The sequence below is a fragment of the Bombus fervidus genome, chromosome 13 (genome assembly GCF_041682495.2).
Source record: "Bombus fervidus isolate BK054 chromosome 13, iyBomFerv1, whole genome shotgun sequence".
NCBI classification, from domain to species: Eukaryota; Metazoa; Arthropoda; class Insecta; order Hymenoptera; family Apidae; genus Bombus; species Bombus fervidus.
The window spans coordinates 4,426,810-4,443,747 of NC_091529.1; the positions used below are offsets into that span (position 1 = coordinate 4,426,810).

At 34.9% G+C, this 16,938-nt stretch overlaps 1 protein-coding gene across 3 annotated transcripts in view; it reads left to right on the forward strand.

Moving 5' to 3' along the window:
• LOC139993580 (uncharacterized) overlaps positions 1–16,938 on the forward strand; it is a 173,528-nt gene that overhangs the window by 9,783 nt on the left and 146,807 nt on the right. The window contains exon 1 of one of the 3 annotated variants that reach the window (XM_072015441.1): positions 10,884–10,904. The exons of the other annotated variants lie outside the window; for them this stretch is intronic. Within the exon in view, the coding sequence (XP_071871542.1) occupies positions 10,899–10,904 (6 nt within the window). The 5' untranslated portion in view covers positions 10,884–10,898. Of the gene's footprint in view, positions 1–10,883; positions 10,905–16,938 lie in introns of those variants that run through there. 3 annotated transcript variants of the gene reach the window in all.

A 16,938-nucleotide genomic window follows, 5' to 3' on the forward strand; every position in this document is an offset into this window, starting at 1 on the left:
TCGGCTATTACATAATCTATAGAGAGCTATAGAGAGTAACGAGTTAACGCATACGAGCGTATCATGAATCGTATAACACAGCGATAAATCCATCAGCATCGATTACGATTCATCGATATAACATGATATGTTAATACACGAGGATTCCGCGTTTCCCATTGGTAATGTGCCAAGATACTGAATACCTTCTTCTAGTGGCTCGAATGTAGAGTGAGTTGTGAAAGCGTTCAAATGTTTGCAATTAAGATCCCGCGATCGTTCGTTCGTTGGGTTCTTTCATTCATCCGGACGAAAGAAGGCCACGACCTGGACCTGACTCAAACTTTACAACTCGCTCAATGTAAATAAGACGTACAGTTAACCCGCGGAAGTATTTGAGCACCAACCACAGAAGACTTTTACGTGTGTATTGCACGCGTTATATAAAACATTTTGCGACATGGCTGTTATGATTATAATATTTAATGATGTATGTAGAAGTTACAAGATATTTTCTGCAGGCATGTATCTAGTAATAAATTAGCATACCGTATGAAACGCGTAATTAATGCTAAATATATAAATTCCAGCCTCTACTGAATAAATTATGGAACGTATAAAAATATATAAAATATCCAAGTTATAGTGCTCGTTATAAGACGTATTGAATAGAATAAACTTCTTCTTAGATTCTATTTCTTTAATTGCGTTCATAAAAATATGAATTTGCTTAAACATAGGTAACGTCTAATAATGAGTAATTGACTATTCAGAGGCTGAATATGTTTTGATCTCTGAATAAATACATATTCTGTAACTGCTTTATGCATTTTCAGATTGATTTCTAATCATACGATCGAGTATCCTCAAAGTGCTAATGAAGTTTCGAAACATCCCGTGTAACAGGGATAAAATATTTATAAAAAAATCTAATCAACAATCAGCTTTGCTTCTAATCATATAATTCCTTTCACATAAATTAGTTTTTTCTTCATTTTTTCAGAGTCCATTTATATTATAATAATATATAATAATTTCTTCTCTATTAAAGAACCAAACATTATTTACATTTAACACACTGTAGAATAGTTTGCATCATTAACTCGGAACGCATTTGTATCTTCCTTGAAGCGTATATTCATGTTAAAACTGTCATAAATATCGCGCACCTTATCAGATTCTTTTCAAGGCTCGACTGTACGATCTTGATATCCGCCATAGTTATAATATTTCTTTGATAACTCGTCTCTGACATGCATATTCCATGTATTAATCATCGTAATCGGTTGGAACACTTTCGTCATCGAGCCGGGTTCTTGGCGTGGTTAGTTTGCGTCTCTTACCTTTCTGTCGTTCTTTCGGTTGCCTCGCCTTCTTTCTCTAGCCTCCTCTGGTTTCTCACCCCTCGACCACCCTCTCCTTTCCCCGTCAGCAGGTTTTAGTCGACCAGGTAGATGCGGGAGAATATAGCAAGCATATGTGAGAGGCAAAAAGTAATTGGCAGTAAATTTTCTCGGGTCTGGACTCAGTGTATCTCGTTGACGCTTCCATGATCCACGCTGGGAAATACTTAGTTCTTAACCCTTCGCGGTCGTAATTCCTCTCCAACCAACTATTGTGTACCGCTGACGGACCATGAGAATTGATAAATTTCGTTTCCACGATTTATTACTATCTTCCGTCGGGAACTTTCCAAATTAGAAGCGAAATATCTTCCACGTGACATAAGCTGTTTTTTTATTTCTTCTTTTTTATTTCTCACTCTTTTTCTTTTTTTCATTTTTATAGCCCATTACATAAAAGAATTCTTTGCACGATTGCATTCAATGGAAACATCTTGAACAAGCAAACATCGTATTTAACGAAAAGGAAAGGTTCGACGTGATGAGGAAGAAACGCAAGTCATTTCTTAAATCAGTCTGCAAACATTGGTTGATCGATGAAAAAAATCCAGTGGAAATGCAAGGAAGGGGTGAATACGTATTCAAACATAATAGATGTGACCGGACTTCGAAAAGAGATACAATGTTTTTCATTGTGACGGGACGCGGTTCGATTATATAAGCAATCGATGGGAGAGTGTGTCATTGTCGATTGTGCTTTATTGGCACTGTATCATCGGCCTGTTCCGGTGATTACGGCTTATTAGAATTTTTATCTTTTCCATTAAACGGAAATCTGGATGAGAATGCATTATTACAGAGCTATTATAATAGGAACTCGAATGTTCGAATATTTGGATGGATAAGAGTGAGGATAGCTGAGACAGCTGTTTGAATGTGGAATACAAACATTAGGGTATCCTTTGTCAAAAGTAAATGTTTGTCTTTTTATTCTGCTCTATAAACGTGTTTATGAATATTTAGGTACAATGATAAGTCGACGCCTGTAAATTATAATTATCCTATATATATATAATATATATAATTCTATATAATTCTCTTCTATAGAAGAGAAGTCATAGTTACATTAATTGTAATTATAATTCACTTATTTACGCGTAATGTACAGTGTATCGTAAAATAATCTTTTCAAATCATCTTAATAAAAATAAAGTTGAATACATAAAATTACACGAGTATATATAAACTTTTATGGCTGACTGTATTTATGAGATAAAAGATCAGAGCTACAGGAAGACACTTATCGATCCAATTATATCTAATTAATTACGATCGTTTTAACCTGTTTCCGTTGACCAACCAACAAGAAAACAAATCACGAGAGCATTCAGAGATGATGAGAAATATATATGTATATATATATATATATATATAAAGTGGTATATCCTCTGTAAGCGTAGGAATCACGGTTGAATATTCCAAAGACAGAGTCAGGGTTCGAAATAGTTGTTGCACGCGTTTATCCAGAAGCAGAAGCACGTTACGAATGCGTAAAGAGCGATGCCAAGTTGCTTCCTAACCGGGTCAAGCAGAAAATGCTACGACTAACAATAAGTTTCGTTTACCAGCGGACAACAGAGATCCGGTCTCTCCTCTCGAAAACTTCCTGGATCATCAAGCAGCCTCTATATGGTCACGCGAGCACCATCTAACTGCTTTCTTAGCTCGATAAATTTGCTAACTTCCCTGAGATTTGCTGTCGTTCAGCGAGATATATCCGCGGAAATTCGATTATACCAGCCTCGGGTTTAGACACATTGTTTTGTCTGAGGTTTGCTGAATGAAAATACATAGCAGTTGTGTGTGTTGCTTCAGCTCCACCAGGTTCCCATTGTTCTCTTGATTAAATTATCTCGTGTCATCTGCTTTTACTTTTCTCTTTACTTGTTTAATTCTTTTACATCAATCTTGTGCAATCGAGAGTCGTTAATTGTATTTTTTATCGTAATGCGCAATTGTGTATTTTTAGCTTGGTATCCAGCTCAGTTATTGGTTTTTACGATGAATTTTGATCGGCTCTATGCATCAGAATGCATAGGATGAATGCAAACATTATTTGTAAAAATGATTTATTTACGCTTTTATTAATGTCTTACGATGCTTGCGATAAATAAATCTAGGAAAATAAGATTTTAGTAGAGAAATATATATGAAATGTCCAAAGTGTATGATTATATGAAATATCCATTACTTATTAATAGTAAATTTCTCATCAGATTTCATTTTTTAATTATGCTTGTGAAAACATAAATTTGCATAAATATTCACGGTCTGATTATTAATTTGACTATTAAATTATTCAGTTTTTCAAAAGTTCCTGTCGGATAATTTGTGGATTTTATTGAGGCTGAATAAAATTTGAATAGTTCTCCATAGGAGTAATATCTAAAGTCCCGTTCTGTGGAGATTCGTCGCATGTTTTGTTAGAAAGAAGCTACATCTCCGATGATGCAACTTTGATGCTAAAGCTCGTTACTTTCTAACCGGTTCTCTTTTTTCTACTTGCCAACTTTTAACTCGAAAACGGGAATTAAACGAACTTTGCGTTTATATTTTAACTGGCTCCCTCGATAAATAAACTTTGTAGCCATTATGGCGTGTAAATTCATTGGAAACAGAGAAAAGTGGCTAGATGCGTGAAGGATTTTACTCCGCGATATTTCGTTTGCGTTTTTAGTGGAAAGTTTTTACGAAAGTTTTCTTACAAGTTTCGGTGGAAAAGTTTTCCCTACGTTCCGTGAATTCCACGCTCTTTCAGTTGCTGTACTCTTAATTTCCGAAAACGCGAGGTAAACAATATGGAGAACGAGATAGCCGATGAAATTTGTTTTCGCAAATTGAAAGCTCGGAATATGTGGTATGTTTTAGTTTCCCTTAATTGGTATTTGTCGTACAATTCATTCGAAATTTTCGGAGCACTGGCTGGAAAATGAATGAACATTTTTTGTCCGGTTAGTTTCCTATTTTCTCTCTCGTTAAATAAAGAACGAACATTATTTATAATGTGATGTTACGTTTGAGTGGAAAATTTGCTTTCTGTTTAAACAGTTGCCTCTGTGCATTATGTTTATATTAGAGATAAAAGAGTCGAAACGACGTCAAAAGTATTTTCGTTTTCCTTCCTTGTTTGTTACACATCTATCATAAATTAGATAAAAAATGAAAAAAATGATATATTATAAATGAATTAAGAACAAGTAAGTTTTAGGAAAATTTAATTTGAAGACTGGAAGCTAAGCACACCGTTCCTATTATGCCATCAACGATCAAATATTTACCTTAGAATTTAAATTTAATGTTCCCTCATGTTTGAGATATCTAAAAGTTAGTTTGACCTCGTTTTTTATCGCGTTTCGTGCAGCCTGTGAATTCAGCTACTTGAACTTTTATATAAAACCATTTTCTTTGTATTTTATTTAAGTACGTGAATGTTTCTAATAGGTCCCCGTATTTTCAGTCGCTCTCTCTCTCCCTTCCCTTCTTCTTCTTTTTTTTTTTTAATTTTTACAATATATGAAATAATTTTAACCTACGGTCGTTCAATAATTTCACCGGTCTCTCTAGGTATAACTGAAATCGCAATTGAAAAACCAATTTGTATTGTAATTCTGTTGCAGCGACAGCTGTTGCACGGGAAATCGTTTCGGACAATCATAATTCCGTGCATGAAGTAAAACATCATAAATTTAAATTAAAATATACGACGTTGTGTTCTCGTTTTAGCTTCGCATTGATACCGGCATTTCTTTTTTTTTTTTTTTTTACTAAAGTAGCAACCCTGTTTCGTTCTGAATCTTGTAAGAAACCTCGCGTGAACGATGTATATCGTTATATGTATATTTATATCTTTGTTAATCGTTAGTGAATTGTAACAAATTACGTTACGATAGAATAGATGATTATCAAATTCAAATTTCCTCTCCCCTAAGATTTTATCTTTTATCTGAATTGGTTAATAAACGATTCCAAATTGCCCTAAAATTACCTCTTTCCCAGATCTCGCAGACTAAAAACTGGCTAAATACACACGCAACAAATCAAAACGCAAAGTGTCAATCGAGCACGCGACAAATCGGCAGCCGTGCAGAACGAAAGATTACGGCCCCTGTCGAGTGAATCGAACGGTTTTTCTTCTCTCTTTTTTTTTTTCATCACGGTCAGCCCCTGGAGCCCATTATCGATCCCTCAACGAAGGGTTTACAACTATGAGTGGTAGTGGGTCTTTTTTTATCGCGGGTCTCTATTCACTGTGGATCAAATTCAACGTGTACTCATCTATACGAATCAATTTAATGCTCAACTGTTATTCCTCGAAATTTGAATACGTTTATAAGCGATCATTGCTTACGGAGTTTAACAGCGTTTTTCTTTTTCAATGCCATTGAAATTATTTGTATCCTGTTCTTCTCTTTTTAGCTATTTTCGAAATTTCCATACATTTAGATACGTACAATTTTACTAATTCGAATGTCAATTTTTCTTTTTGATTTATCGCCTTAAAAATTAAATTGCCTAGCTACTCTGACTCGACCTCTTTATAACACACAGCGAATGAAATCGATTTTTATTTAAATTGTATCTCCTTAGTTACACCTGCAACAACATGAATTTACACGAACATCCATAATCCATTAACAATGATCGTATATAGAGTTCAAGAGTAAGCAGCAAAAAGCAGATATTTTTATTTCAAGCACAGGTGAGATCATTTTTAAGCTTATCTATATAGGTGGCGGGCCACGGGAGGAAATTTGTCAAAAATGTGTACAGAGGAAATTTTTGCTCGTATGTTGAAATGTGTAGGGGTTCGATTTGCAGTCCCGTGTGTAGGGTGGTGGAAAGTGGAAAGCTAGTGGGGGGGTTTCAAACCCGATAGAGAGGTCCGACGTAATTACTGCTGGGAATTGGACAAATGGAAAATGCATTCTATTATTGTGGCAACTTCCTGCAAAAGGGGAACAGTTGCCTAGTAGAGCTGCTGTATGTACGTGTGCGTGTATGTACTTGCATGCAATATTTTTTTTATGTTACTACCTTGTGCTTTTGTCGCGTTTCGAATATCAACCAACTTCAATAGAGGGAATATAAATTTTCCATTATATAGGATCGTGTATACCGAAGGACAGCTTGTTTTTCATTAACCATTCCTGTTCAAGATTCTTGTTCGTCTAGTACGTGTACCATAATTTATTGAAATAAATTTTGAGGCATTAGGTAATAGAAAAATTATTGTAGTATCATTTATCAATTATTATTAATTACGTTATATTTATCATATTATTGTTGGGCCGTAAACGTTTATGTAAATTCATACCTTTTTTTTTTTAATTAGTTGGAAAACATGAAACTTAAATAGGTATTTTTTTTTTTAGTAAGTAATGTGATTATAAAACATAATAGCGTGAAGTACATCGTAGGTTTGTTCATATACATATACGCATTTAAATTAAATTCTTACATTTTGAAATTTTCCATAAATACATAAACATCAAGTGTGCAGTTTAATTATCATAATAATTCCATATTTATTCGAGAAGTTGTTTTATCATTTGGAAAGCGATTTTAATTGTTTCCTTGTTTGTTCCGGGACTCATAAAGTGAATCATTAGTAAATTGAGAAGGAACGTCCTCGTCCGTAGAAATCGATGAAAATCTCGCTAGTAAAATTAATATTAATGAGTTGTTAATGATCATTGTTGCCTATTGACTAGTTTTTATTCTTGTTTGTTTGTAACGTACTTACTTTCTATTAAACTTACTGAGCAAGAATTTCTGAGCGACAAGAAAGTTTTAATTAACTCGCATTCTATAATTGTGATTTCTTGCTTTAATATTTCAATGTCGTTTTCTTCAACGCATCGATGCTCAGAGCTTTTCTAATTACGCGCAGCTATTTATTAGGTCAAATTGAATACCAAATAGCTCACTGCTTATTTACGACTGAAACTTAATTAAATTGTTATTTCAATTTTGTCAGCCAATACCCACGTAACATTATAATACTTGGGTAAACGTGTGTTGGAAAATTCACTGTTGCTATTCAACTACTATTAAACCAATTCAACATTTCTAAAAATAGTAATTAATTGTTGTACTTAATGCCCTGCTAGTGATTCGAAAATAAGAAGTTTGCAAGAAGGTTTACAATTTAAGAAATATATTGCTGGATTGTTAAAAGCATCTAACTCGATATAGAAGAAAATAATGAAGAAATATGTAGTTGTTTTGTTGCTATATTGGTCGCTAAAGCGTTCGTTTATCGTTGAACGGCCTGGGGAATTTCTAATTAATCGAACAAACAAGACTTCCCAAGAAAACGTCTGAATAGATGCGTAATAACCATTATTGAAATTTTCTTTTCGGTTGTAGCTTAGTGGAAACCGGTTTCTCAGCAGCTAACATACACCAACGATCTCCAGGTGTCTCGCGATTATGCTAGAGGTCGAGACACACGCTCTATCCAGATACAGGCTCTTTAAATAATACTCTCCTCCTCATAGTCGATCGCGATTGCTCGCAACCCAAGCCACAGGCAGGTGAATCGTTCCCGATCGATCCCAATAATCGGTGATCTAACGCCAAGAAAACTCGTAGCCATCCCCGTCGTTAAATCCTGCTGCAGGATTATGTATTTGCAGGTGGACGTTTATTATTAAGATGATGCTACAGTACCGTTCAAAAGTCTCGGATCGTCGATAAAATGTCGATGTTCCGAGATGGAAACGTAATTGAGTGAAATAATTGGCGATCGTGCGCGATATGAAGCGTATTCAAATTGCAATTAAACATATCCGTTGTTATGAAATTTGAAAATCTAATATTTAAGATTTGAATAGTTGAATTAGAATTAAATTTTTAATTCCAGACCTTTTAAATTAAATGTTCTTCGATATAAGATTCGAAAGTTATTTATAAATATGAGCATTTATATAACTTATAAATTACAGGAAAACAATGGAATTACTTTTCCCATATTATAGAAGGAAACAGCTTTGGGAACGGTGGTATCGAATTGTTAATTTTTCTGGCGCAGTTGGCGTAGTTGCTATCCAACGTAAAACAAAACTAAAAACTAATTTCATATTATATGAGTTTCGAGCTCGTTAAAAGTACAATCTGTTTTTCAATATTGTTGCTACTATTTTCATTTCGTATCGCTGCAATCATTTTCACCTCGAACGTTGGCGTACGTGTTTCGATTCATTCGGCCGAAAGTTTGTTAATTTCTGGACATCTTGCGCGAAACAAAAGTCGAGCTATTGTTTAAGAACGTAATTTTTATTTGCTCGTAAATTCTATTTCTACGAGCCGAGGCAGGTTCACTTTAGTTCACTGAAATTTTTAGCGTACTACGAAATAACCTATAACTTTTAGATTTAGGTCAACCGTGTCTGGCCGTGTATTCTTGAAAGTTTGAACAAAATGAAAACGAGCCACGTCCAAATATTACTTACGCTCAACTTTTAATTACATTTTACAGACCATCGATAATTTATCTTAAGTTATAAACTTCCAGCTACAGGAACTTTGCTAAAAATCCAATAACCTATAACTATAATATTACGTCGGATCGATGTGTCGTAGTAACTTGTTTCGTATTACAAAACTTCTCCACGACTCTTGAAAATCTATCGAACGGGGGGCAAATCCTTTTCCTTTGTACACATTCCAACGATTCTATCGTTCCATTCAGAAATCGATATCCCTGCAATTTCGAACGAGTTTGCGGCAATAAGTTGCTCGCATGCGAAGCAAAACACGTTGCGAGGTTGCTCGCAAGGTTTTGGAATGATCTTCGATCAATCCAGCCAGCGTAACGGCGCCGCACGAGGGTTTTCCCTTGGACAAAAACGCTTCATTGGCATTCATTTCGATAACGATGATTTACATTCCGCGGGACCGTCGAATTAATTACCGCATCGCAGCGAGAGCCTGCTTGAAACAATCATGCACACCGACGATATCATGTTGCACACCGACGACTTTCCAGTTCGCACGGTCATTCGAATACGCGTCCCAACACACGAAATGCTGTTCGTTTCTCTTGTCCCCCTCGTTGCGTTTTCATTATTTGCTTTGCGCCGGATCAACTGCTGACACGAGTTATTAGGGACAATCCTGTTCGTTACGTTAGCCAAGTTAGCATAAATTGTATACTTTGATAGAATCTAGTCGGCCGGAGAAAGTTTAGCTCTCTGTTCCATGTATTGTCTCCGTGTTGTAAAGATTATTATTCATTCGTGGCGAGATCAAGTTTAACACGTTCACTACCTACCATGCGGATTCCAGTCTTTAAGATTGTACATACGAGTCGTTCGAAAGCTACATTGATCAACTCCGTAAATAGAAAGGCAAAAAATGCGACGATGTTGCAAATACTATTTTTTTTTTATTCACCTTGGACTTTGTTATTACTCGTGTAATTTTCTTAGAATGAATGAACACATGGAAGTAATTCGTTTCTTCGGAGTCTAACGTTAATCGCGTACATACGCTGGCTCGTAAATATAAAACATTTTGATATTTTATTGGTAATGTACCAAGACACGATTGTCACGATTCTATCGATCAGATTTGAAATTAATCTGTAGATGTATATAGAAATTACAAGATATTTATCGCAGAAGTTGCACTCGTTTCGTTAATTAAACGTAACTATACGCCTATAGGATCCTCTCGAAACGTTAGAAATTCTCTTCTCGGTTGGAAAACAATTTTCTATCGTAGTATTCGATGAACCAGCGAATAGAGAATAAAAAAATTGCCAATTATATTCGTTGAAGTCCTAATTACTAATTATATATCAATCGAGCTTCATTAACGATTGAAAATGTTTTGCCAGCATAGCGTCGTTTCTGCAAAAACAAATAAGTAAGAGAGAATCATAATTTCCAGTCGTAATCATCGTCAAAGATGGAATTCGTTTGTCTGTATACGTACGAGTGAATCGAGTTACCAGCGATAACTTATCTTCGCCATATGCTTATGACAGATGTGATTACCATCGTGCATGTCCATGCTGACACGTATTAAAAGTAATTGCCTTTTTCCAACCGGTGAAATATCGAAATTTATATTGACTGGTTGAAATAAAGGGAAAAGAAGAAAAGCCAGAGGAAAAAGGAAAACAGCAATCTCTCGTCTCTGCCTAGCATTCCATCGATTATGCAGCGCGCGCTCCACAAGCAACAAATACATATAATGCATCGATCAGTGCATTCACAAATGAACTTACATAATCGTTACTCTACTGCTTTCTCGATACATCTATTCGATGAGCGCTGGTAAATCGAAAAATAAATAAAATTATCAGAACGAGCTTTGTTATTGTCGATTGCGTTTCGACTTTCGAACGTTGTTCGCTATTCACTAGATGCATACAGCTTCAATTTTCAATCGCTCTGAATTAACTTTCAATCGTCGTTCATACGAATTCTGCTATTTTAAACGTAACGTTGAATTAATAAGTTGAATTGATTCTAGGTAGAAGAGTAGTACTGAAGGGATTCTGAGAAAATGAAGGTAACTCTATTCTTTTTCGTCAATCTTTAGCAACTCTGGAAGGAAGGGACGTATCGATACACTGACTTTATGTCTGTTTTTTACGAAGTCGAAGAAAATATTATCTCTTTTTCGTTTGGATGACAGTAAATTTTGTTTTTTTATCTCGATAATCGAAAAATTTCTTTCGACAAAATAACGTCGGGGAGAAAGATCGAAGATCGCGAATGCGCATTGATCAAGTTGTTTCTTCGGTTCTGGAGAAAATTAGGTGTGGAACGCGCCGCGACTCTGTGCTTTATCGACACTTTCGCCTCCATGAATAAAATATCACGTTATCGGAGGAATTAATAATACTTTATGAAAGATACCGGCTATTCCTTGGCTTTATAGTTTGCTGTCAGAAGTATCTACGACTACGCGATTGTGTTACTTATACGATGCTTCGTTTTCGTTTATGTTCCACTTTGCGTCTTACTGAAATTATCCTCTTCCTTTAACTTCGCGTTAACGTTACATACGAAACTTGGTGAAACTATATTCTTTGTTTTTTACCATTATACATTTATATATAGTTTGGTTTCCTTTTTATGACAGTAGAAACACCGAGAGTTATTTTTATAGGTATTCGCAAGCTGGCTTTTCCTTTTTTTTTTTTTTGAGTATAATTTACGATTGAGTTAATTGGAAAACAATTTTTTTCACGAATTCGTTGAACTTCTCGTAGCGTGCGTGGAATTGAAAGAGAAACGAGGGGTAGCCCGAATCGATGTCGACGACAAGCCATAATTTAGTTTTTTCCTTCGTTCGAATATTTCTTGCCGTTGCTGGAGAACTTAATCCGCATAAATTTCTGGAACGTCAAATTACAGATAACTTTCTGACGACTACACACGAGCAACGATTGTACGTAGCGTAGATAAAGTATTAACGTTAGAGATACCGGAAATGCCATGGAAAAAAACATCTAAAACTTTAGCTACTTTTTAGTTTACAAAAGGTTAATAAAAATTGTTTGAAAACTGCAAAATAAAGGGGGAAAGGGGGAAGAGGAAGAAAGCCAATAAAGCACGAAAATATCTGTAAAATGCAAAATGAAAAATGAAAAATGAAAAATGAAAAAAAGATGAGGGGAAGAGATGGAAAAATTGATTTCATCTCGGTTGGTTGGTATTTGGTAAAACGCGAAATCCTTCGATGGTGGATGGTAGAGGCGCGATTAATTTCTTGAAACCGCGGGTCTAAAGTTATTACAAAAGCGCTCGAAGGGATTTGTGATTTCGCGCGACTCCCTTCGAACTGTCAGCCGCCCACTTTTTGAGTGTCAGCTTATTTAACAGGCCGTCCCAAGTGTGTACACACGTACGCGTGCACACACAGCCCCTTTTTGTCTCTCTGTATGTCTCTGTTTCACTGTCGCTCCACACTCTCTCCCTTCATTCCCACCCTCCCATATTTTTTCCCTTTTTCATCCACTGTTTTCTTGTTCCCGCGGCAGCTTGCTTTTGATGTTTTCGGAACTGTTGGAAAATCTTTGCCCGATGCTTTGCCGTATATACACACGTATCTACATATATTTGAACTATCCGACTATAAACTGCGCTGAATATTCGTAATTCGACTGCATTTGGAAAAAATGTACGGCATTAATAAATATTAGAATTTTTCTATTTACACAATGATAAAAAATTGCCCGTATTTGGGTTTAAGAAGTTAACGTTACATCCTCAAAATTATATACGATCGAATTTAATTATTTAACGTGTAAATGTTGTAATAAATACAGTAACGTGCGAATAATTTTCTGTAGCCATTTACGTAATTCTAACAACGTGTTGGATTTTAGTTTTTTAACGATAGGAGAATGACTCGGAGGAAGAAATTTTGTCTAGTTAGCGTTATTGATACAGTAATAATGATTAGTTGTTTACGCTATAGCTACGATATGTTATGCATTTCATATCCCTGTGTTTCGTTATATTATAACTATTTCTGATAAAATACAATTTTTCATATAACTTTAATAGTATGTGAATCATCGATGATGTTCGCAGATGTAAAAACTTTTATTCAAAGGGAGACTAGTAGCGTGAGCGTGCACATATCCGGCCTTAAAGATAGCCGGACATGAAAAAAGTCTGAAACCCATGGTCCGATCAATCCGGTGCACACTCCCGAGGGGAGTCTAGTTATGTACTTTCACTTATAAAGCAGTTTCTCAAACGTGTTTCACGATCGTGGATTAGCTTCTATGTATTTGAAAAATAAGTTGAAAGAGGGGAACGCGTATATTCGAAACGTGAAATTAGAACGAGCAATAACAGTAATCGGATAAATTATTCGATTGAAAGTTTAATTCGTCGAGCGGTTATAAGAGGGGCATAAAACACAACCGATTAATAATCGGATGCTCGTTTATTTAAGTGTACAAAGAAGTGAATATAATTGTTTCGTTAGCCTGGAGCACGATTTCAGCCGAGTAACGAAGTATAAATGTAATTTTGAGCGAGCCTTGTGTGTGGGAAAATTACTTTGCTATTACGGTTCGACGATTCATCCTGAGCAAAAAGAACAAGGCAAAAGCGTACATTGTATACGTTCGTATAAAACTCAAATGAAAATTGAATGGATATGGTGTCCATAAAAATATCTTACGATCTGGTATGGTAATAACGAGGATGATATTGTCTTAATAATAAGTAAACGGCAGTTCGTTCAGTTTTAATTCTTTCAAGACCGAATTTCTTTTTAGCATGCGAGGAAAATTGCTTTTCCATTAGTTTTGGTATTAATAGCAGATACGACGCGATGAACTAAAATATAAAACCAGTTTTACCGAAAATAAATTTATCTCGTTCGGTTAATTTTTATTATTCTATTCAATCGCGGCTGCACAGCCCGGGATTTAACTTGCTTTTATAAAGTTCCGTTAATTAACAACTTATTAAAATATAACGCTGAAGCGTATAAAACGCGAGATTCGAAAAATTCAAATTGAATGGAACGTGAAAGGGGACATTTAAGGTTCGCGATATCCTAAACATTCCCCAGAGTGTCAGGAAAGAGATTCTAGAGGCAGAACGCTAAATAAAGCGCCGTTGTCCCTTTAACCCTTCAACAGAGGCGCGTGAGAGGCACTATTTGTTATTTATAAAATGTGTGCATGCTTTTTTTATATTTTTTACTCTGAATATTTTCGGATTGAAGTTGTTACAGACAACACCGTAACAGTTCGAATCCTATTTTTAACACAAAAGCTCGTAACCAAACAGAGCGTAGATACGGGTGCACGATGAAAAATTGTACACGACTATAATAAAAATACTCTACGATGGTAGCAGATTTATCTTCCTTTTTCAAGAATCACTTTTTTTTTCTTTTTAATTAATTTGTATCGTCGTATGCAGGTAGGAAAAATAGTGCAGAAGGTTAAATGAAAGATTCATTGGTATTCGACTGGCGCAATTTAAAATGAGCTCACCTGGAGCACACGCTGTTTAGAGAGAACGTTGAAAATAATGATGAACAGAGTTCTGAAAGAGAAACGTATTGAATGCGATACGTGGGTGGTGAGAGAGAAGGGGTTAGAGAGATTAATCTGTGCGTCGAGAAAGGAGAAAAAGAAAAGAGAAAGAGGAATAAAAAATAACAGATGATTATATAAATTAAGCTCGACAACGGATGAAGGGATTGAAATGGTCGAATGAAATCATCGTCGATTGTGAAATAATAGGCGAGCGTTGCCTACAGGAAGCTGAATTCATGCGATTCAAACAATCTCGCGGGACAGTTCTCGTGTAATTCGAATACAAAGTAATACCATGCTATGAATAACATACTGTAATCGGTAAATCCGTGACTCTATCGTTTCGAGGTATTTAATAAATAGCTCTGTCTACGAAAGACGAGTGTGTTAGAACATAAAGAAACTTCTTTCAAGGAAAAAAAGAAGATATACATATGTATATTATGCTCGATGATATACGTTTCTGAACCTGAATCCTATTAAACAGCCGATTCTTTTCGTATTCAGAAATTACAACGCGAACATTCAATTTGCCGGGAATTAATTATCGAATGATATTATTGTAAATTTCAGAGGAATAAGCTGTGTTGTTATAAAATAATTGAATTCATCTGATGAACAATCTCCGATTGATGCTGAATCGCATTATCGTAATCATTTGATATCGCAGTAATATTTTAGAACATATACATTTTAGATCTTTCACGTTTCACGAATTGATATTGGTATTTATATACAGGATGATTCATAAAAATATTTGAACACGTATATGTAGAAATATTATTACGTGGAGGGATCCCCTTTACACACACACACATTTAGAAGCAGGATAAATTTCCTGTAAACTGTACACAAGATTCAAAAGAGAAATAAATAACTAATCAAGTAAATTATTATGTGTGTTATACAAAAAATTTTGATTTTGTATAATATAGCACATGATTACGTTGGTAAAACGAAAAAATGAGAAAAAATAAATTGAAACGAAAATATATATACAAGTTGCAACATATTTATTGCAAGTATGCGCTGCACAAAGGTCACGAAATTGTTTACATTGTAAATTGACTACGGAGAAAAATGTAAATTACTGTTATTATCGTTATATCAATAAGTTATTTATAACAGACCACCTTTAACACTAATTATACGTTTCAGTCAACTATTCATGTTATCGAGTATATGATCGCAGTAAACATCTCGTAACTTTTCTACTATATTTTTAAGTTGGTTTTACATTTTATTATTACAATCGTGAGTATCGACTCGTGACTTATTATACGTGCTAATGTTTCGTATAATGCAAGTTTAACTGAGCTTTTTTTCATAGCATTGTAGAAAAGAGGGAGATTGTTTATAAGTATAACGAATGAATTTGTGACGCATTTCTTTCTTGCTTTTTTCTTTTTTTTTTTCTTTTTCAGCTGACATGATTTCTATTTTTAGCGCAGAAAAATGGGAACGTAATCAGGCGCTCGATTATACGCGGTCGAAAAATTGGCAAAAATGTCGAAAATACTTATAAATAAACGAAGTAGATGCATTAAAGTTGCGCGTCACGGAATAACCTAGATTCTTCCGTACGTTCACCGGTTGTGTGTATATTTCTTTCGTTCGTGATTTAATAATAACCAAATAGAAATAGAGAAACAGGGAGCGAAAGAGACGATCAGAATTTCAATTTACGTTGAAAACTGGCCTATGTAGCCTATCGAGAGTCGACAACATTGTTACAATCAGCGGATACGTACGTATTTGTATAATGTTGCAACGTGACAGAAAAAAAAGCCGAGAATCGCGTGTAATGTCGCGATACAATGTAATGTTTTATTACAAAATGCTCGTTACTTTATACATATTTATTTCTCCCAGGCTTCACGACCTCGTACTATTTCTATTTATTGCTTACATTTTCTTTTCGCGATATTTTCGAACATGAAGCGCATAAAAGAAACACGAGAATGTAGGCGAGTAAAGAATTCTGATAATTAAGTCTACACAGAGCTGTAATTAAACGAGTTTAATGACTCGAGTTCTTTGCTTGATCGTAGTCTTTAAATTAACTTCGCGTTTTATAGCCTAACTTTGTGCCTCTTTATGCAAAATCAATAGTAAAAATAACGGCGAGTTTAACAAGAAAAGAATCGTAAAGGGCGAAAGAGGGAATTTCAAAATATGATCATTTTATTTCATTTGTTTCAAAGGTTAATCGTCGATTGTTAGGATCAAACGAATGAAAGACGCGCTTTGAGTCTACGACGAGAATTTAATTTATTGTCGTAAATAAACAAAATAACTTTGTTTATGAATCAATAAAAAAAAAAAGAGGAAAATTATCGACGAACATTTTCAGTATCGCGTAACAAAGTAATTAAACGGGAAGAGCGTAATCTTATAGCTCCTATCTTCGTTATTTAGCAAAATATTATAACTAGAAGAATGATAATAAGTTAGAAAAGGAAGGGAAAAAAGGAGAAATATTGCTGATAAGCAAAGTGAATAAATTAAAATCATACGTTACGAAATAAC